The sequence below is a fragment of the Panulirus ornatus genome, chromosome 2, assembly GCF_036320965.1.
Source record: "Panulirus ornatus isolate Po-2019 chromosome 2, ASM3632096v1, whole genome shotgun sequence".
Classification (NCBI taxonomy): Eukaryota; Metazoa; Arthropoda; class Malacostraca; order Decapoda; family Palinuridae; genus Panulirus; species Panulirus ornatus.
Genome location: NC_092225.1, coordinates 62595286 through 62616982, shown reverse-complemented (window position 1 = coordinate 62616982; position 21697 = coordinate 62595286). Strand labels below are relative to the sequence as shown.

Below are 21697 nucleotides of genomic sequence, written 5' to 3'. Positions count from 1 at the left end.
CTTCTCCGTAATCATAATTACGCACATCTGCTCACCATCTATACACTACTCTCACTACTGAAGCAAGACTCTCACTACACTCACAAAACACTACTCACTGTTCACAGCACCATAGTACTACTCTCTCCATCACAGCTCAACTCACAACACTACAGTAGTGATCACAATACCAAATCACCACTCACAGCACCACTTTATTACTTTCTCCTGCACATCACTTTTCACAACACCACAGGAAAACTCACTGCTTCACAGCGCTACTTTACCCACCACATCACTACCCACAATAACACAGCACAATTCACGACACCAAAATCCTACTCTCTCCACCAAAGCACTACTTACGACACCACAGCACTACTCTCTCCACCAAAGCACTACTCACGACACCACAGCACTGCTCTCTCCACCAAAGTACTACTCACGACACGACACCACAGCACTGCTCTCTCCACCAAAGCACTACTCACGACACGACACCACAGCACTGCTCTCTCCACCAAAGCACTACTCACGACACGACACCACAGCACTGCTCTCTCCACCAAAGCACTACTCACGACACGACACCACAGCACTGCTCTCTCCACCAAAGCACTACTCACGACACGACACCACAGCACTGCTCTCTCCACCAAAGCACTACTCACGACACCACAGCACTGCTCTCTCCACCAAAGCACTACTCACGACACGACACCACAGCACTGCTCTCTCCACCAAAGCACTACTCACGACACCACAGCACTACTCTCTCCACCAAGGTACTACTCACGACACGACACCACAGCACTGCTCTCTCCACCACAGCTCTGCTCACAACACCACTGGACAACTCTCGCCAACGCAGTACACTTCCGCGAGGCAGGTTGGCTGGTGAGGGGACCAAACTCCACCATTGCTGGGATTTCCTCTAAACTTCCTTCATCAATTGAACCAAACGAATTTTCTTCCCTTAATTACTAAAGTTCCCATTTGTTTCGTATCTTTTATTGTTAATGCTGCTACTTTTTCAGGTCTGTGCTGCTGCTCGTGTCGAATTTAATCGTCGAATGATCTTAATTTACAGAATTTGAGCGTAAAAATAAAGATTGGTGGGTTGAGACTCCAGCGTCAGAGTTTTAGCGCTTGTAGGCATGACTAGAAACTTGTGTAGTATCAGCCAGAGCCACAGTTAATGCTTCGTGTTAGGCATTTAACACGCATATTTACCCGGCAAACATACCAGTGGGATTTTGGCTACCATTCCGTTTCCTTTGTTCCATGCGAGTCCCTCATTAGTGTCATATATAAGCAAATTGAATGGGTAATCTATTTATTCCTAGACCGATCATAATTTCAGCCTTTGATAGCTGTAATGCGGCAAAAATATCGTGGAATTATATACTCGATGTTTTTTGGGCCATAAATTAATAGAAAAGTGTAAATAACATGCGCTAGTTTCTGGCCATGGATCCAACTTTTACCCTCATACTGATAGTTCTCAATACGTGGGAGACGTGTGTGTGTGTATATATATATATATATATATATATATATATATATATATATATATATATATATATATATATATTTTATATATATATATATATATATATTTTATTTTATTTTTTTTTTCCAAAAGAAGGAACAGAGAAGGGGGCCAGGTGAGGATATTCCCTCAAAGGCCCAGTCCTCTGTTCTTAGCGCTACCTCGCTAATGCGGGAAATGGCGAATAGTATGAAAAAAAAAAATATATATATATATATATATATATATATATATATATATATATATATATATATATATATATATATAAGTTTGTTGAGTATATAAATACTATATAAATACTTAGAAAAGCAATTGGATTTGTATGTAGCATTTATGGATCTGGAGAAGGCATATGATAGAGTTGATAGAGATGCTCTGTGGAAGGTATTAAGAATATATGGTGTGGGAGGAAAGTTGTTAGAAGCAGTGAAAAGTTTTTATCGAGGATGTAAGGCATGTGTACGTGTAGGAAGAGAGGAAAGTGATTGGTTCTCAGTGAATGTAGGTTTGCGGCAGGGGTGTGTGATGTCTCCATGGTTGTTTAATTTGTTTATGGATGGGGTTGTTAGGGAGGTAAATGCAAGAGTTTTGGAAAGAGGGGCAAGTATGAAGTCTGTTGGGGATGAGAGAGCTTGGGAAGTGAGTCAGTTGTTGTTCGCTGATGATACAGCGCTGGTGGCTGATTCATGTGAGAAACTGCATAAGCTGGTGACTGAGTTTGGTAAAGTGTGTGGAAGAAGAAAGTTAAGAGTAAATGTGAATAAGAGCAAGGTTATTAGGTACAGTAGGGTTGAGGGTCAAGTCAATTGGGAGGTGAGTTTGAATGGAGAAAAACTGGAGGAAGTGAAGTGTTTTAGATATCTGGGAGTGGATCTGGCAGCGGATGGAACCATGGAAGCGGAAGTGGATCATAGGGTGGGGGAGGGGGCGAAAATTCTGGGGGCCTTGAAGAATGTGTGGAAGTCGAGAACATTATCTCGGAAAGCAAAAATGGGTATGTTTGAAGGAATAGTGGTTCCAACAATGTTGTATGGTTGCGAGGCGTGGGCTATGGATAGAGTTGTGCGCAGGAGGATGGATGTGCTGGAAATGAGATGTTTGAGGACAATGTGTGGTGTGAGGTGGTTTGATCGAGTGAGTAACGTAAGGGTAAGAGAGATGTGTGGAAATAAAAAGAGCGTGGTTGAGAGAGCAGAAGAGGGTGTTTTGAAGTGGTTTGGGCACATGGAGAGAATGAGTGAGGAAAGATTGACCAAGAGGATATATGTGTCGGAGGTGGAGGGAACGAGGAGAAGAGGGAGACCAAATTGGAGGTGGAAAGATGGAGTGAAAAAGATTTTGTGTGATCGGGGTCTGAACATGCAGGAGGGTGAAAGGAGGGCAAGGAATAGAGTGAATTGGAGCGATGTGGTATACCGGGGTTGACGTGCTGTCAGTGGATTGAATCAAGGCATGTGAAGCGTCTGGGGTAAACCATGGAAAGCTGTGTAGGTATGTATATTTGCGTGTGTGGACGTATGTATATACATGTGTATGGGGGGGGGGTTGGGCCATTTCTTTCGTCTGTTTCCTTGCGCTACCTCGCAAACGCGGGAGACAGCGACAAAGTATAATAAATAAAAAATAAATATATATATATATATATATATATATATATATATATATCATCTTCTTGCCCCAGGAATCCTATCTATCTTTATGAGGTTCTTGTAGCACTCTGGAAGCTGGCCATGTCCACCAGTTAGGACCATAGACCATAAAGCGTTGAGATGTTGGGTGTGCGTCCACTTGCTGAGAGCGGAGGGCATGTGTGTAGTAAGTGCTCGGTGTCTTAAGGGTCTTGGGATATGTTGAATCGGTGGTTGTATCGTTCTAGGGATGGCTGATGCCCAGAGAGTGCACGTGTGGCTCGTGATTGTCAGGGGTGAGGATTCTGATGGATGTAGGTCTGATGGGGTGGAGTTTAGGTTTTGAATTGGGAGGTCGGTTTTTCAGTGCTTCTCGAGTTAGTTTGGTGTGTATGTGCTTTACCAGTGTTATATTTGTTGGAGAGGGTGCAGGGAGGTATGAGTAGAGGTTACCGAAGTGTAAGGCAGGGGTAAGATTTTTCTGTTTACGGTTGGTTGTTGGTTATAGAGAGTTTTGGATGGGAGGAGTCTAATGCTGTTACATGGAGATGAGTGCCGAGCATGTGGAGCGGGTCTGTATTTCCCTATTCATTTTTGTAGCGCCTTCCACAAGACCTCTTTGTCAACCGATGTCTCCAGATCAGTAAATGCCACACACATTTTACTCTTCATCTACAGATGTTTATCACACACATTCTTAAAGGCCCACACCTGGTTCACGTACCCTCTGCCTCTCGTAAGTTCACATTGCTCCCAACCTCCAATAAGATATTCTCTGCATGCCGCCATCCTTGAAGTCACTGTACCACAAACCTTACCAGGTTATCTCAATATGCTTTGTAATTCTAATATTTACATTTGCCCGTCTTGCTCTTACTCATTCATGCATTCGACCAGCCCACAGACGCCTCACCTTGGCTTATACAAGCGTCGGATAGCCTGACTAACCAACCAGTAACGCTGTCCTTCCTTTCTTGAAAACCTCATTTGCAATCCCGTCCACCTCTGCCGCTTTGTAACATTTCACATCACCCAGAGCCTGAACGCACTCCTCTCTTTTCACCATACTATTAACCATGACTTCACACGTCACCTCATCCCAAAGACAACACATCCACCACTCTGTTATCAAGCATATTCATCACGCCTTCAAACTACTCACTCCGTCTCTTTTTCATCTATACCTTATACCACTTCCCCAACTACTTCCCTTCATTGTTTTCCTCATATGTTCTCCTGTTCTCAAACCTTTCATCTTCCTCCAAAACATTTTCTCATTCTCTCTGAAGTTCCTCGGTGCCCTCTCACCCCAGTCCTTTATTTGGCATCATTTTTGAGCTCTTGTGCCTCTCTCTTGAACTTTTGCCGCTTTCTATCGTACAAATCCTGCTAACCAACACTCCTTCCCTGTATATAGCGTCCAAAGCACTCTATTTTCCCTATTTCATTTATGACTTTATTTCCCCATCTCTGCATCTCCTCACACGTCCATACTGTCGTTCGCACGTCACACACTTCGTCTGCACATGCCGGCACTACCTTCTGAGTACCTTCCGTTCCTCTCGCACTCCTCTTGTTTCGTGTATTGTCATCCTTTGCCATTTTTAGTACATCCTTTTTTTTCGGTATCTCTGCACACAGTGCCCTTTTCCTAGCTTGCTCACTAGTGTAATAAACTTCGTCCCACCACCCATACATTACAGATAGGACACACACACACACACACACACACACACACACACACACACACTCCAAGTTGTGGAGATGAACCCTAGTCATTGCCACGCCACCTTGAGCTTCGCCTGACACAAGGTTTGTAAGAGGCGAGGGTGACGGCGTGACGACTCAAGGCATCTGAAGAAACTACTGACATTAACTGCGGATATTTTTTTCCCTCCTTTTTGCGCTTGAGGGTCGTTAAGCAGACCTAACGACGTGTTGCAGCTGTGGGAGGCTTTCATGGACCATCCAACAAGGATAATGTCTTACAGGATGGAGTTAAGAATTTCATAGAAGAGTAAAACGAGTGATAAATGATGACGAAACCCACATGTGGGCTGAGTTATATCAAATATTATTTATAGTCGTGACTTCTGTGTGTATGCAATGACCCGACTGACATATCTACTGGGAGTTCCCAGTAGATAAGGCTCGTTCACACGCACGCTGCTCACAGAACGCCCATTATGAAGCATGGTAAAAAAAATGAAATACAATCAGCATAGAATTTGTTGTTAGAAGAATTATCTGATTCTCCATGGACTAGGAAGATCAAGGATTGGATTCTAGATGCAAGGCTAGGGCTCTGAGTTAGTGTTATTGTCGTATGGTTTCGAATGCAATGGACAAAACAGATACGTCTGTCTTGCGTACTCCACCGTTATCGTTGACTTGTCCCCCGTGCGTCAGGCTGGGATGAGGAGCACGTATCTGCTCCTCACATTTTCAAGTCATAAACTTTTTGGTACATCCGTCCACCCTTTCCCTCTTTTCCTCACGAGTGACCGCATTTTTAGTGTGTGTGTGTGTGTGTGTGTGTGTGTGTGTGTGTGTGTGTGTTTTATTGTCTCTGCCGAGAAAGTATAGCTTATTGATTACATGGTTTAAAAAATGGATGGAGATGTTGCATGGCTGCTTGAAAATGCCATAGATCCGTTTCCAAGTTCAGAATTTCCAGAGGCTGGATATATTGTTTGCTCATAATGCTGGACCTTAGAAAGAACTAATTCCTTTTTCCATCAACATAGCCACTTAGTATAGCAAACCTCCATTTATCATCATTCCCTATTCCCTTTTATTTCAGCAAATAAATGGCACAATTTAACCATCGCATAGATACCTTCCTCCCAAGGTTCATGTTGTTCCTGCACCTTTGTCAGTATCATTTTACTGTGGAGGTTTCCCACTCGAGTGTGTCACCATGTTTACTGAATATTATTATCCTCAGTAAACTGTCGTCGTTGGCTAATATTCCTCATCCCTTCTTTCAGATATTCCCTATTTCCGTCTATGTTCGTCTTATGATCTGTTCCCATATGTACTTGTATTTGACCCGACAATATCAAGCATTAGCCGTCTTTCTATTTCTCTTTCTACAGATTAGATGTCAAATGTAACCTTGAATCTGACTTTAGGACTGCATAGAAAGACAAGACTGATCTCATTATGTTCACTTTAAAACACTAAAGCAGATAATCATTCATGGCAAACAAGACAGATTTTATCATATGTATTTTGTCACTTGCTCCTTGTAGCACTTTCAGGCATCATTGTTTTCGAACTATTGTCATCTTTTTTTTTCCTTTTGAAAGTTCATATTTCAAAGCCTGTCATATGTACTTGTGAGAACTGTATTTTCTGTATTCTGTTTGCCTCTGGTTTTCTTCTTAACTTTACAGACACCTGATCCATCGTTACACAGCGTCCTGCATTCTTATCTATGGATGAAATTTTCTGGGTCTCCGTAAGGCTGATGGGTCATACACACAGTCAGAGTGGATGTGGTCTGTGATCTCTCCGTACCAACTGAAGGTGTAAAAGATTTCTCTGTTGGTGAATGTAGTTAGCTTGAAGTAGACGCCCTGGCAGTTGATAGGCTTAAGGTCCAAACAAACAACCAACCAATTGACCAACTCCTTAACCATCGTTATCATGATTTCTAAATTCAAATGATAATATTCGCCTTATGAAACGACTCAATTTTCTCAAGACCTTTTCTGTCCATCTTCCTCTTCACTCATATCGTCTTATTTACTGCTCCATTTGTGTGCGATGCGTGTTGCTAATACCAGGTCAAAACTATATTGTCGGTATCATTTCATGCATATCACAGTTTGAACACCCGTCATTCTTAATCTTTTCAGTCCTTCTTATTCCTTATGCGTATGACAGGGCCCTATTCCAGCACACTATCCTTCTCTGTTGTAACTCCTTGGTCTTTAAAGCACACGTTCATGTATTACTATGGGAACATTTAATGCCTCCATTTCTTCTACTGTGCGAGGCATGCTCAGTGTCGCAGTCTCATACTTTACCTAGCCTGCTAGTTGCAATATGTACACACTCTACATTTCACAAGTATGTGTACAGAGGACGAGGTTACCAGACCAAAATTTTGACCAGTAATGTCATATGGGGTTGACTGACAACTGTTTATGTCTTCTGTAAATGTGAAGTGATCATTATCATATCATGAGGTGTATCAGTTACATTTTCTACATGATACTTGCAGCTGGCAAGTGTATTTTATTTCAGAGTCTTCCCCTTATCTTGAGCTCAGAGTAGCAGCTCTCGGCAAAGCTTACACACTCTCTCCAGTAATATCCAACCGATCGTTGAGAAGGTATTTCTAGCAACAATATTACTGATGATGGCCAAGGCTCATGAAATATTCAGTCTTGTCGCATGGGTTTGTGTTCATGTGTGTGTAGAACGTGGACAGGGACAGTCTCTCTCTCTCTCTCTCTCTCTCTCTCTCTCTCTCTCTCTCTCTCTCTCTCTCTCTCTCTCTCTCTCTCAGGGTTTGTGTGTAATTGAGAAAAGCGAAGATACTGAAGATGAGGATATGAGAGGGAGTTAGGAACAAACGATATGATTAAAATGATGAGTTATGATATGTTATGTCAATATCAGAATCATAAATATTGAGGAAATAACGATAGTCATACGATTAGGGGAGAGAGAGAGAGAGAGAGAGAGAGAGAGAGAGAGAGAGAGAGAGAGAGATTTGGGAGCTGCATAATTAGAGACGCTTTCATAGATTTAGAATACATAGATACATAGTCTTATTATATAGTCATAGTGTACTTTGACTACAAAAATCAGGTGATTTAGATACATGTCCACTTGGAACATTTTCTCTATTCCGTGGAAGCAACAACATTTTCTCCTCATGGACGTTGTGGTAACCTCTCTTGTCTTGTCTTTGGCAGGTGATGCCAGTATCAAGATGACATGGTGAGGCCGGCATGATGCCCCGGGGAGCGGGCTTGCGGGCGTCCCGGCCCACGCTGCCTCACGCCCACCACGCCCACACATGCCCACTCCCACGTCTGCTTCTCCATCTTATTATCCTTGTGGCTCTTCCTCTCATAGCCGAAGGGGTCTCTCACGTGGCCACCCACCCCAACACGGGTACACTGCGGTTCCTAAGAGACGAGTACAATGTCAGCATCTATGAGAACTCTCTGCCCAGAACATATGTCGCGGGAGAGGAGCTCATGGGCGTGGCGCTGGAGGGGCTGTCGCCCTCCGCCCACATCACCTACGATATAGTAGACGGGGACCAGGACGGTTTCTTCACGGCTGAGACGGAAGTGGTTGGAGGTCTGGCTGTGCTGCAGCTACGGACGAGGACGAGCCTCAGGGATGTGCTCAACAGGGAGCGTCGTGCGCGCTACACCTTAGTGGTGGAGGCCCGGCTGAGGAGTGCTGGTCATCGGGGCTCTACCCTCAAGGCCCGGACCAACGTGACAGTGTTAGTGTTGGACACCAATGACAATATACCGTTATTCTACCCAACAGTGTACGAGGTGAGTGTAGGGGAGGACGCAGCGCTCCACACGCCGCTCATATCCGTCACAGCGCATGATGCCGACGCCGGTCACAATGGCGAGGTGTACTATTCCTTAGAAGACCCCAAGACAAACTTATTCGCCGTCCACCCGACTACGGGCGTTTTGAGTGTCACTCGGCTGCTGTCGTACCTATATGGACGCGTACAAAGAGTAACAATATTGGCCCAGGATCGAGGACCGCAGCCCCGCCACCTGCGGTCGACAGCCGCCGCGCGCGCCACTGTGGAAGTCCGAGTGTATCAGGTTAACATCCATCCGCCGCGCATCACGGTGCAACACCTGCCACATGTGGTGGAACACTCACATACTCACATCTACGCCATCATCAACGTTGAAGACCCGGACGAGGGTGAGAGCGGCAGAGTAGACAAGGTCACCATCGTCGGCGGCGACCCCGACCGAATGTTCAGTATTACGCTAGGGTCACATGATAGAGAGTTCAACCTGGCCGTGCTGAAGCTGCTGGATCGTGAACTTGCACCCGAGGGCTACAACCTGACCCTGCAGGCCTTCGACTGTGGCACTCCCTCGCGCTCGTCCCGCGTCAACGTGCATGTCAACATCGCCGATGTGAATGATCACGCGCCAGTATTTGCCCGAGAACAGTACGAAGAGGCTGTGAGTGAAGATGCGCCGCCCAACACGCCCGTGGTTAGGGTTGCCGCTTCCGACACAGACCAGGGCATCAATGGGAGAGTTCTCTTTCGGGTAGTTGCTGGGAATGAGGACGACAAGTTCAGCATCAATCCTCGAACTGGCCTTATATCCACGGCGAAGTGGCTGGACCACGAGAGCACTGCCTACTACAGCCTGACCGTGGCCGCTGTCGACCAGGCCAGCAACGCCCGCAGGAAACAGTCATCAGCCAAGGTTATCATCCGTGTCCTGGACGCTAACGACAACGCACCACAGTTCAACACTCCGAACACAGAGGTGACGCTCGACGAGAACGAACCAATCGAGTCGTACGTCACTCGCATGGTGGCTTCGGATGTGGACTCGGGGGAGAACGGTTTCATATCCTACAGTATCGCTAACCTTGACCAAGTACCCTTCAAAATTGACCCATTCGACGGTACGGTGCGCACTTCCTCTGTGCTCGACTACGAGGCTCAACGACGCGTTTACACCATCAAGGTTCGAGCCTCCGACTGGGGAACACCCTTTAAACGTGAGACAGAAACTACTGTCAAAGTCAAAGTTCGTGACGTTAATGACAACCGGCCACAGTTTGTGGGCACCGACTGCAAGGGTTGGGTGTCGGTGGACGCGCCGGTGGGTACCAATGTGCTCACACTCTCCGCCTTAGACCTGGACAACGCCAGCATAGTAAGTTACAGACTGCAGAACGATATGGAGGAAGAATGTTGGGCTATGGACGCATCCTCAGGTGTTCTTGCTCTCACTTGTGATCTCAGGAAAGCTGTGATACCTGGAGGGAGACAGAAAACTTACGTCCTCAACATAACAGCCACGGACGGTACTCACGTATCAGATCCAACGAGCGTGACCATAGCAATCATCAGTGAGCGGAGGGAAGACCAGACCAGCAATATCAGGCAGCACGTGGAGTGTCACGAGACCGGCATCAGCTCCAAGGTAGCGGAGGTGCAGGCTGCCGCGGCGGAGAACAATGCAGCAATGGAACACTACGCCCTCCTACCGCTCCGCTACGGTTACAATTCTCATGCCCCGGAGTTGCCGGACAGGTTACCCAGCGTTGTAAAGGTCCGCGAGGACGCTCAGATCGGCACTGAGCTTCTGACCTTAAAGGCCACCGACCACGATAGAGGCTACAACGGGCGGGTGGTGTACGCTGTGTCCAACGGCGACGTCGACTCCGTCTTCAAGATTGGCGTTGAGTCTGGGGTGCTGGAGGTGGTGGGACAGCTGGATCGTGAGCGAACTCAGGAATACGCCCTTAACATCACCGTGTATGACTTGGGTGTGCCGCACAGGAGTGTGTCAAGGAACTTGACAGTTCGAATCGTCGATGTGAATGACAATGCTCCGGAGTTTAGCCGCGTGAGCTACAGTCTTCACTTACCGGAAAATACCAGGAATGGCACTAGTGTGGCACAGCTGAGCGCCCAGGATGCCGATGACGGTCTCAATGCTCAGATAACCTACGAACTCGTGACAGACGTGGAGGAATTCACTGTCGATCGGATAACAGGTGTGGTATACATGTCTGGAGGTCTGGACCGTGAACGTCGTAGTGAGTATGACCTTCGGGTCCGGGCGTGGGACAGCGCCACGGAGAGTCCGCAGTCTGCCCTAGCGCGAGTGTTGGTGACGGTCTTAGATATCAACGACTGTCCGCCCGAGTTTGGTGCAGCGAGTAGACTCGTAGTTGATGTTCCAGAAGACTTGCCCTTGGGAGCCGTGGTAGCGACCCTTCAGGCCACGGATCAAGACCTTGGCGTGGGCGGCAAGCTCAAGTACACCCTCATCAGTGGCCACGGTGACGCCTTCCGTGTGGATGAGCAGACAGGTGTCGTGCGACTGTCCAGCTCCTTAGATTTCGAGACGAGACAGTCTTACAATGTGACGGTCCGCGCGCAGGACGGGGGTTCTCCGTCTCTAGAAGCCTACGCGTCTCTCTTCATACGCATTCATGACGTAGATGAGAACCTGGGTCCCCCCGTGTTCCCGCAGCGCGTAGTGCGAACCTGGGTACGGGAAAACCTAGCTCCTGGAGCCTTGGTAACCACCCTCACGGCGCGGGACCCAGATGCTGGACAACTTTTCTACGCCATCACTGCCGGAGACGGTCTGGGATACTTCTCCGTCGACAGGGAAGGTAAGTCCCTCTCCCCTTTTGTCTCATCTCTCTTTTCAGGAATACATTCCAGTATCTTGAACCTACGAGAGACGTGCTCACTGAGGCCTGTGGACCAGCCATTCATCATTTTCAGGGACACATGTTGGAGCTTCGCATAAGACGGTAAGATTGTAACATGGCTGTAGGTTGTTCGAGCGCTATCTACGCCATGAATATAGTTTGTCAGTAGAAAGAGCAACATTTACGAGTGGAAACGGTTATGTCTATCCCTATCTATCATTCAACCAGTGTATGGGGCTTGCTGAAAAAGTGTTTGTGTTGAGTTTCATGAGATGGAATGGATCTACCCATCAGTCTGGGCTCAGCCAGGGCTCTCGGGGTAGAAGACCCCTGAAGATTTCACCAGGTAAGCGACGATAATAGTGATGATAACAATGATAGTATTAGTAGCAGTAGCAGTAGTAGTAGTAGTATTAGTAGTAGCACAATTATTTCTGGTAACCTTTGACCTTTATAGAAGAATGATATTAGTCGTCATAATTTTGTCAAAAGGAATTACATGGATTATATGTGAAAGGCATCTTTGAGGCCCGTTTCGTTGGCATTGTCGAGAACATAGCCAAATAATGGCTTAAAAAAGAGAAAAACCTTTGATCCATGAAAAACAGACAGAATTAGTCGTTTCATGAATTTCATGTAAACGTATTACCCATCATCATCATGTTCACTATCACTCGTCATCATTTTTTACCAACGACCCACTCCAACAGCCTGGGTTCATCCCGTGCTCTGGGAGTGAAGACCCCTGAAAATTACACCAGGTACTTACCATCCCTCACCATCATGTACATTTGTTCCTTATCGCTCACTTTATTCACTATCACATTACAGTGTTCCCTACTGCTCACCACCATTTTCACTATCTCTCACAATCGTCCTCCTGCAAGCCTAACACTGCGCTTCTTCCAGTAACAGGAAAATGTTGAACTTTTTTTGGAGTGAGAAGTTCTTTGATGAGGCTTTTTTTTTTTTTTTTCCAATGATACAACCTCGCCAAAAGTGACCCTTTTATTATACTTTGTCGCTGTCTCCCGCGTTAGCGAGGTAGCGCAAGGAAACAGACGAAAGAATGGCTCAACTCACCCACATACACATGTATATACATACACGTCCACACACGCACATATACATACCTATACATCTCAACGTATACATATATATACACACTCAGACATATACATATATACGCATGTACATGATTTATACTGTCTGCCCTTATTCATTCCCGTCGCCACCCCGCCACACATGAAATGACAGCCCCCTCCCCCCGCATGTGCGCGAGGTAGCGCTAGGAAAAGACAACAAAGGCCACATTCGTTCACACAGTCTCTAGCTGTCATATATATATATATATATATATATATATATATATATATATATATATATATATATATATATATATATATATATATATATATATATATCTTTCTTTCATACTATTCAACATTTCCCGCATTAGCAAGGTAGCGTTAAGAACAGAGGACTGGGCCTTTGAGGGAATATCCTCACCTGGCCCCTTTCTTTGTTCCCTCTTTTGGAAAATTAAAAAGAAAAGAGAGGGGAGGATTTCCAGCCGCCCGCTCCCTCCCCCTTTTAGTCGCCTTCTACGACACGCAGGGAATACGTGGGAAGTATTCTTTCTTCCCTATCCCCAGGGATATATATATATATATATATATATATATATATATATATATATATATATATATATATATATATATATATATATACGCACATATATACATTCCCCATCTTAAGCTGGGTACTGATTCAACGATCAACTTAGAGAGGATGATGAACACCTTGGTTTGGGTGTGGGGCCTCGTCCCTCGGCCAGGATTCGAACATTTAGCCCGTACATACTCCATGGTCAGTCAGTAACGGCAACCACTACACCACGGAATTTCATCAAGAATGGCTGAAATAAAAGGGAAGCGGCAAAAAAAAATGTATATATATATTTTTGGGGTAACCTGTGGCTATTAATGGTTACACATTTGTCATGGGCTTCATATGTGGTGTGTTGAAAAACAGTTTTGTGCCAGATTTCATGAAAAGGTTGAAATATGGCCAAGGGATGGCATCGAAAAAATAAAAGTGCCTTATTGGTGGCCTTTGGAGCGACAAAGTATAAGCAGAAATGATGAAATTCACTGTTTGAAATGAGCATCCTGTCTTGCTTGTTGATAGTTGATCTGTTTGTCATGAATTTCATGAACCCTAGCCGTAATACGACCATGAGATCGTCAAGGAAGGGAAAAATGGTGATTTGGGATGACCTTTGACCCCGACACAGTCTTAGAAATAGCCCATGTTACTGAATGGGGCTTGTAGTGGAAGTTAATTGCAATGTTGCCTCTCGACTCATTGAGACAGTAAGAAATAGCAACCCAAAAATAAATTTTTTTTTGGGTTGGGTTCATTGATTTTTAGACATATAAAACTTTTAAAAGACTTAAACGGAAACAACGCAAAAGAGTTGTCTAGATGGAGTGAACCAAAGTAGGACAACCATCGAAAGATGAGGCATTTGACTTGACTTGTGCTGCTGTCAGCGGCTGCTTTATTGTGCAGTCGTACAAAAAAAGATTACACTCACAAAGGATCTTTGGCAGAGCCCAGTGGTTAGATGATAACTGGATGAATTTCTACGAAATTGGTCCAATTACATAAACTTGTAGTCTCTCATACAGGAAGTTTATCGGCTAAATGCAAACAGTGGATACGATCTTAGAACTTCAGGTATCTTGTTATTAACAGTGAGGTGTTGTGCCGTTTCCTGTCGGGTTTGTTTGGACCCCAGCCTTGAAAGGCTCTATTTTTGTCACGGGTTGAGACATAGTGGTCTCTAGTCTGTCTCCAGATCTCTGGCCACAAGAAGAAAAAGAAGAAGAAGGAGAAGGGAGAAGGAAGAAGAAAAAAGAATGAAGAAGAAGAAGAAAAAGGAGGAGGAGGAGGAAGAGGAAAGAATATGAAAAGATAAATTAAGAAGGAAGAAAGATAGAAAGATGAAGAATGAAGAAAGAAAGAAAAAGAAGAAGACAAAGAATGAAGAGGAAGAAGGAAGAAGAATAAGAAGCAGCAGCAGATAGCAAACGCAGTATCTCCCTCCTAGAGACATAATTAACCTGCGTAAATGGACTTTACACTTTACTTATACAGATAACATCGTTCATTGTTGACTTAAAGTATCCTCAAACTATATTTCTTAAAAAGTAGATAGATCGTTTTGTAGATAGTGCGGTGCTACCTACTCACCTGCCGTGTTTTCTTGGTCACCTTTTGTGTTTGTTTCACTCGTCCCTTTTCCCCCACCAGCTGATTCCTTTTTTCACAAGCTCTAATTTTTGGTCACACGCTCGCCCCACATGAGGAAACGAGAGAATACGCTCACTCGCTGTCATGACTAGCATACACAGTAGTGTATTCTCATTCGGTTTTCAGTGTAGCAGAACACGTCACTTGCCGCAGAACCTGTCATAAGTCCACATCTTGTTACCAACAGTTTACACTGTCCACCGACACAGGTATTCTCTACCTGACCGTACCTTATGATGATGATGGTGGTCCTCTACATAGCTTAGGCTGAGTCCAAGGTGTTGTGTTTGGCGTACCTGGTCGAATAGGCCGACAGGGGCCCTGCCCTCGACCCACAGGGCCTACGTAATCGTCACAGCCTGGCTGGTCTACGCACCTGGCCGCCAACACCTTACCTGACGTCGACTTTTGTCACCTGACGTCAATTTTTGTGACCTGACGTCAACTTTGTTACCTGACGTCATCTTTTATTACCTGACGTCAACTTTGTTACCTGACGTCATCTTTTATTACCTGACTTCACCTTTTGTGACCTGACGTCTACTTTTGTGACCTGACGTCATCTCTTGTTACTTGACGTCATCTTTTGTTACCTGACGTCACCTATTGTTACCTGACATCAACTTTCCTAATCGCCTACACGTGATTCTAATGCTTGTCACTGCCCACACACACAGCGCCTCCCGTTGCTCACACCTGTTGCTATCGTTTCCCTACACCTGGCAACAGCCCATCTAACACAAAAAAAAAAAAAAATGGTGCTCTGAACCCATGTCACAATCAGTCCCCTGGAACAACAGAAAATATTTCTCCTCCCTTGAGAATAACCTTTATATATCGAGTGAGGGGGAAAAAAAAAAGAATGGACGCTTAACGAGCAGCTCGTAGTGCTAAACGAAGCAAACTTTTTCCCAGACGTGTCTGACCACGACTTTGGTCATCCCCAGAGCAATCACTTCCATCGTCGTTGAGCCTATTAGCACAGCTCCTCTGCCCAGGATGAGCAGCTCTTCAAAGTCTCACTTCGCTGGAAGGGGGATCTCGTTCCTGTTGCTGATGACAGTTTTCTTTTTTCAATTCGGTCGAAGAAAATGGTCAGTTTTGCACCTGCGTTGTGTTGTGATCTCCTTTTTTCTTCTGTCATCTTCAATAAGTGGATTATCTACTTGAATAGCTGCATTTATAGTCTTCCCGTTTACTAGGTGAATAAAGTTATACGTTAAGTAAACTTTATTTATCGTGTATGTCTGCTGATTTGCTTTGTAATAAAGCTCAATTGACCACGAGTTTTCGATCATATTTTTCTCCCCCCCCCAGGAGGATGATCACACATTAGAGGTGAAATGTAATTATTTCAATATTCATGACACTATTTTCTTATTGTAGGAAATTCCCGGCTGTCTTCACCATACCTTCCGTGAGCACAAAGTGCGAACCGCTGAGTTACTGAGCTAGTAGTGTGTGTGTGTGTGTGTGTGTGTGTGTGTGTGTGTGTGAGGGTACATACCATGGGTAGACGAGATTAGTGGGGAGGGAGGCAGAGGTGGTGTGGGCAGCGGTGCGTGCTGTGATGTGAGCCCACGGCTAGGGTGACATGCGTCCGCCCCCGGGATTATGGTGACGCTTGGGTGCCAAACACCACAGCTCACGTTACCTGACCATTGCTGCTGGACGCCCTCCGTGTCATTAGTCACAGTCTTCAGTTAGATGAAAATGAATGGGTAGATAAAGAGATATGCAAACACACACACACACACACACACACACACACACACACACACACACACACATTCACGTACAGAAAACACATTCAAGTGCTATATCATGCGTACACATGTAGATATGTGTACAGCTTATACTTACACCTACATCTATGTAGAGTATATACGCGCACATCCTCTCTCTCTCTCTCTCTCTCTCTCTCTCTCTCTCTCTCTCTCTCTCTCTCTCTCTCTCTCTCTCTCTCACACACACACACACGAAAATATACTGACAGCATAAGAGCCATGCTGCATTATGGAAAGACATAAGAGAACAAGAAATGAATGTTGGAGAATCAGGAAGGAGGAACAGAGAAACCATGAAAGGTAAACGAATAAAGTAATACGGAAACTTTATCACATTTCAACAATGAATTAGTTGATATGATATTAATGTGATATTTTGATAATTGTCTAAATCATCGGTTTAAGAATAGATAAGGGGAGTAAAAGCATTGAAAAGAAGAGGTTTTGAAAGACACCAACCAGATGCACGGGGGAAGACCACTGGAAAGTGTTGGCATTGGTAGACACGATAACCAGAAAGCAAAGCGATACAATATCCAATGAATATCCAGATAGGGACAGTAGGGCAACTCCTCCTCTGTGTGCGATCGATAGGTACCTACGAAGTAGTAAACACAAGACATACTCAGAGGTGTCTTTTCACGCTGTGTCGTTAATGACCAGTGGTGTTCCTCAAGGCTCAGTCTCAGGGTCGCTGTTATTCATAGTGTATATAACTTACTTGCCAGGTGGACTTGAACCTTAATACGTTTGCGAATGACGCCGAACTCTTTAAGAGACTGGCATTTAAGACTGCGACGACCAGAGGAGAGAGAGAGAGAGAGAGAGAGAGAGAGAGAGAGAGAGAGAGAGAGAGAGAGAGAGAGAGAGAGAGAGATCTAGACGTGCTCCTGTTTTTGTCACATGCATGATTCCTGAAATTCCACCGGGTCGAATGCCAAATGATGAAGGTGAGGCGTAGTGGCGAGAGGCCATGTTATGACTTATCATCATTCAGAAGACAAATTATGGTAATTTACTCTTACGAAAGACTTGCATGTTACCCTAATACTCAACCTGTCGACAGAACACTACATTAGGAGAATTGTAGATAGGAAATTGTATACAGGTCAGCCTTGATAGTGCCTTCAAGTAATCGCATGCTTAAAAGATATTCAGAACAACATGCCAAACAGAAAAAATAGGAGTGCTGGTCCGCATTTTCGCTAAATCCAATTCAGGAGACGTATAGATAAACTAAAGAAAGTCTAACGGAAGCAACCAAGATTTTACACTGAAGTAAAGAAGCGGAGGTGAACGGAAAGCATGGCAGCCAAATGGACTAATCCACCCCCACTCTTCCACACACACACACACACACACACACACAGTGGAGAGGAGAGGAGGAAAAGAGGGAAATGTGATGACATCTCCCAAGTATCTGAATCGATTTGACATCATCGACACTGAAACATTTTCTCCCCAACTCGTATGATCCAATCAACCAGGAGACAGAGGCAGGTACGAGTTCGAAGGAAACAGAGATAAGGTAATAGAATGGTGACGTTATGGGATAAAGCAAGTAAAGGATCACTTGATTATAAAGTGTATGTAAAATTTTGGTAATAAAATGAATTTGAATTATAAAATGATACTGTGCGAAATATCACCGTCACCTTTAGACAATACAGCACAATACAGGCATCATATGTGACCGGTGTCTTTATAATGACTGTTCTTCAAATACGTATTTACGTCAGCTTTTTATGTTTCTGTGTAAGGTAAGCTTCCATGATCAGTATGAAGTGGAACTTGCGTACTGAAACAGTTCTGAGGATCATGTTCCTCAAAATTCTCATATACACAAAAAAGTCTACTCTGAAAGTGTTTCATATTCGTGTACTTGGACCCACCTCGTGTGTGTGTGTATATATATATATATATATATATATATATATATATATATATATATATATATGTATAGGTATGATGATCGCACTTCAGTGGTTGGTTTGTGCAGATTGGTGCTGGACGGCTGGACTCTAAGTGTGATGGTTGGATTTAAATAACTTTGTTAAGTACTGGCACCTGACGAGGTAGATTGTCTCCACGAAACATGTCGTGCCACATGTAGAGAAAAATTACATGTTAAATACAATTGTATGAACTACTGAAGTGCGATTTCACCCTCATATATATATATATATATATATATATATATATATATATATATATATATATATATATATATATATATATATATATATATATATATATATATTCTTATACTATTCGCCATTTCCCGCGATAGCGAGGTAGCGTTAAGAACAGAGGACTGGGCCTTTGAGGGAATACCCTCACCTGGCCCCCTTCTCTGTTCCTTCTTTTGGAAGATTAGAAAAAAAAAAAAACGAGAGGGGAGGATTTCCAGCCCCCCGCTCCCTTCCCTTTTAGTCGCCTTCTACGACACGCAGGGAATACGTGGGAAGTATTCTTTCTCCCCTATCCCCAGGGATATATATATATATATATATATATATATATATATATATATATATATATATTTGCTTTTTGCTTTGTCGCTGTCTCCCGCGTTTGCGAGGTAGCGCAAGGAAAGAGACGAAAGAAATGGCCCAGCCCACCCCCATATACATGTATATACATACACGTCCACACACGCAAATATACATAGCTATACATCTCAATGTACACATATATATACACACACAGACATAGACATATATACACATGTACATAATTCATACTGTCTGCCTTTATTTATTCCCATCGCCACCTTGCCACACATGGAATAACATCCCCCTCCCCCCTCATGTGTGCGAGGTAGCGCTAGGAAAAGACAACAAAGGCCCCATTCGTTCACACTCAGTCTCTAGCTGTCATGTAATAATGCCCGAAACCACAGCTCCCTTTCCACATCCAGGCCCCACACAACTTTCCATGGTTGACCCCAGACGTTTCACATGCCCTGATTCAATCCATTGACAGCACGTCGATCCCGGTATACCACATCGATCCAATTCACTCTATTCCTTTCCCGCCTTTCACCCTCCTGCATGTTCAGGCCCCGATCACTCAAAATCTTTTTCACTCCATCTTTCCACCTCCAATTTGGTCTCCCACTTCTCGTTCCCTCCACCTCCGACACATATATCCTCTTGGTCAATCTTTCCTCACTCATTCTCTCCATGTGCCCAAACTACTTCAAAACACCCTCTTCTGCTCTCTCAACCACGCTCTTTTTATTTCCACACATCTCTCTTACCCTTACATTACTTACTCGATCAAACCACCTCACACCACATATTGTCCTCAAACATCTCATTTCCAGCACATCCACCCTCCTGCGCACAACTCTATCCATAGCCCACGCCTCGCAACCATACAACATTGTTGGAACCACTATTCCTTCAAACATACCCATTTTTGCTTTTCGAGATAATATGTATATTTCTTTTTTCAAACTATTCGCCATTTCCCGCGTTAACGAGGTAGCGTTAAGAACAGAGGATGGGCCTTTGAGGGAATATCCTCACCTAGCCCCCTTCTCTGTTCCTTCTTTTGGAAAAAAAAAAATGATGAGAGGGGAGGATTTCCAGCCCCCCGCTCCCTCCCCTTTTCGTCGCCTTCTACGACACGCAGGGAACACGTGGGAAGTATTCTTTCTCCCCTATCCCCAGGGATATATATATATATATATATATATATATATATATATATATATATATATATATATATATATATATATATATATATATAGATAGATAGATAGATAGATAGATAGATAGATAGATAGATAGATAGATAGATAGATCCAGTATCGCCTTTTCATGTCACGGCATGCGTGCTATAGCCGGCTTTTCATTCATGGTTTATCAATATATTTTCCCACCAGTGGATTTCAATTTCACGAACTTCATAAGAAGAGTATTGCCTGGATCACACTGGCTATTGATATGGAAACGTTTCTCTTTTCATTCCCCAGCTCTCAGGACCATCCAGTGAGATAACACACACCACACACACACACACACACACACACACACACACACCTTTGCGGAAGGTGGCGTGGTGTTGGGACGTCCAGGGTCAGTGCAGTGCCTGTCACTGAGGCCTATGTTGCCGCGGACGCCAGCAGCGACCGAGAGAGAGAGAGAGAGAGAGAGAGAGAGAGAGAGAGAGAGAGAGAGAGAGAGAGAGAGAGAGAGAGAGAGAGAGAGTTTTCAGTGTCATCAGATGACGTGATTACCCAGCTGGTCCTGAAGTCATCCATGGAGGATGACTGACTCGCTTACTGTGGTGTGTCATCGTTGGGGATGACTTGTTTTGCCACCGTCCCATATCCTCTCCCCGATCCTTAACCCTACCTCATCCCCCTCTTTCCTCTGTTCCTGCCTTGTTCCTTCACTCTTCCACGACCCCTCACCTTGCCCCCGACCTCTCTGTCTGTGCCCTCATGTCCCCTCTTCTCCGCCCTGCACTGTAAAAGCGGGAGCTGCAGTTTTTAGCTCCATCTTTATTCCCACAGTTGGCCTAGCAGTTCTGCATGGCTACGTTTTTTTCCCCTAGTTTATTTTTTCTGCACCAGTTTTCAAACTCAAGAATCACAAACCTGTTTCACATCTTCCATTTTTGTTATATATATATATTTTTTTTTTCCCTCTATGTCCAAAATTGTGTGCCAGCTTGCATTCCGACCGCTCAGCTTTCAGGATTCTGTTGGGTTATTCTTATCTTTTTGTATATCCAGAATGGGAAACTGAAGTTATAACACAGTGATCAGTCCTTCATTCGACGCACTTTGTACTTACAAGCGACAGTGCGAATACGTCACAGGTAACGGTGAATCACCACAGACGAGTACTGAGCCGCCACAGCCAACGGTGAGCCACCACAGACAACAGGGAAGTGCCACAGCAAACAGTGAACCTAGACTAGCAACAGTGAACCTCTATGGAAAACAGTGAACTTCTGCAGCCAACATAGAACTTCCACAGCCAACACTTAAACTATCA

The 21697-nt window shown here is 44.5% G+C and overlaps 1 protein-coding gene across 9 annotated transcripts in view; it reads left to right on the top strand.

Annotated features, from left to right (window-relative positions):
- Window positions 1-21697, top strand: part of LOC139756673 (fat-like cadherin-related tumor suppressor homolog) — a 1059999-nt gene that overhangs the window by 529055 nt on the left and 509247 nt on the right. For all 9 annotated transcript variants that reach the window (XM_071676360.1, XM_071676345.1, XM_071676394.1 and 6 more), the window contains one exon: window positions 8091-11538. In XM_071676360.1, coding sequence (XP_071532461.1) covers window positions 8127-11538 — 3412 coding nt within the window. In that variant the 5' untranslated portion in view covers window positions 8091-8126. The remainder of the gene's footprint in view (window positions 1-8090; window positions 11539-21697) is intronic.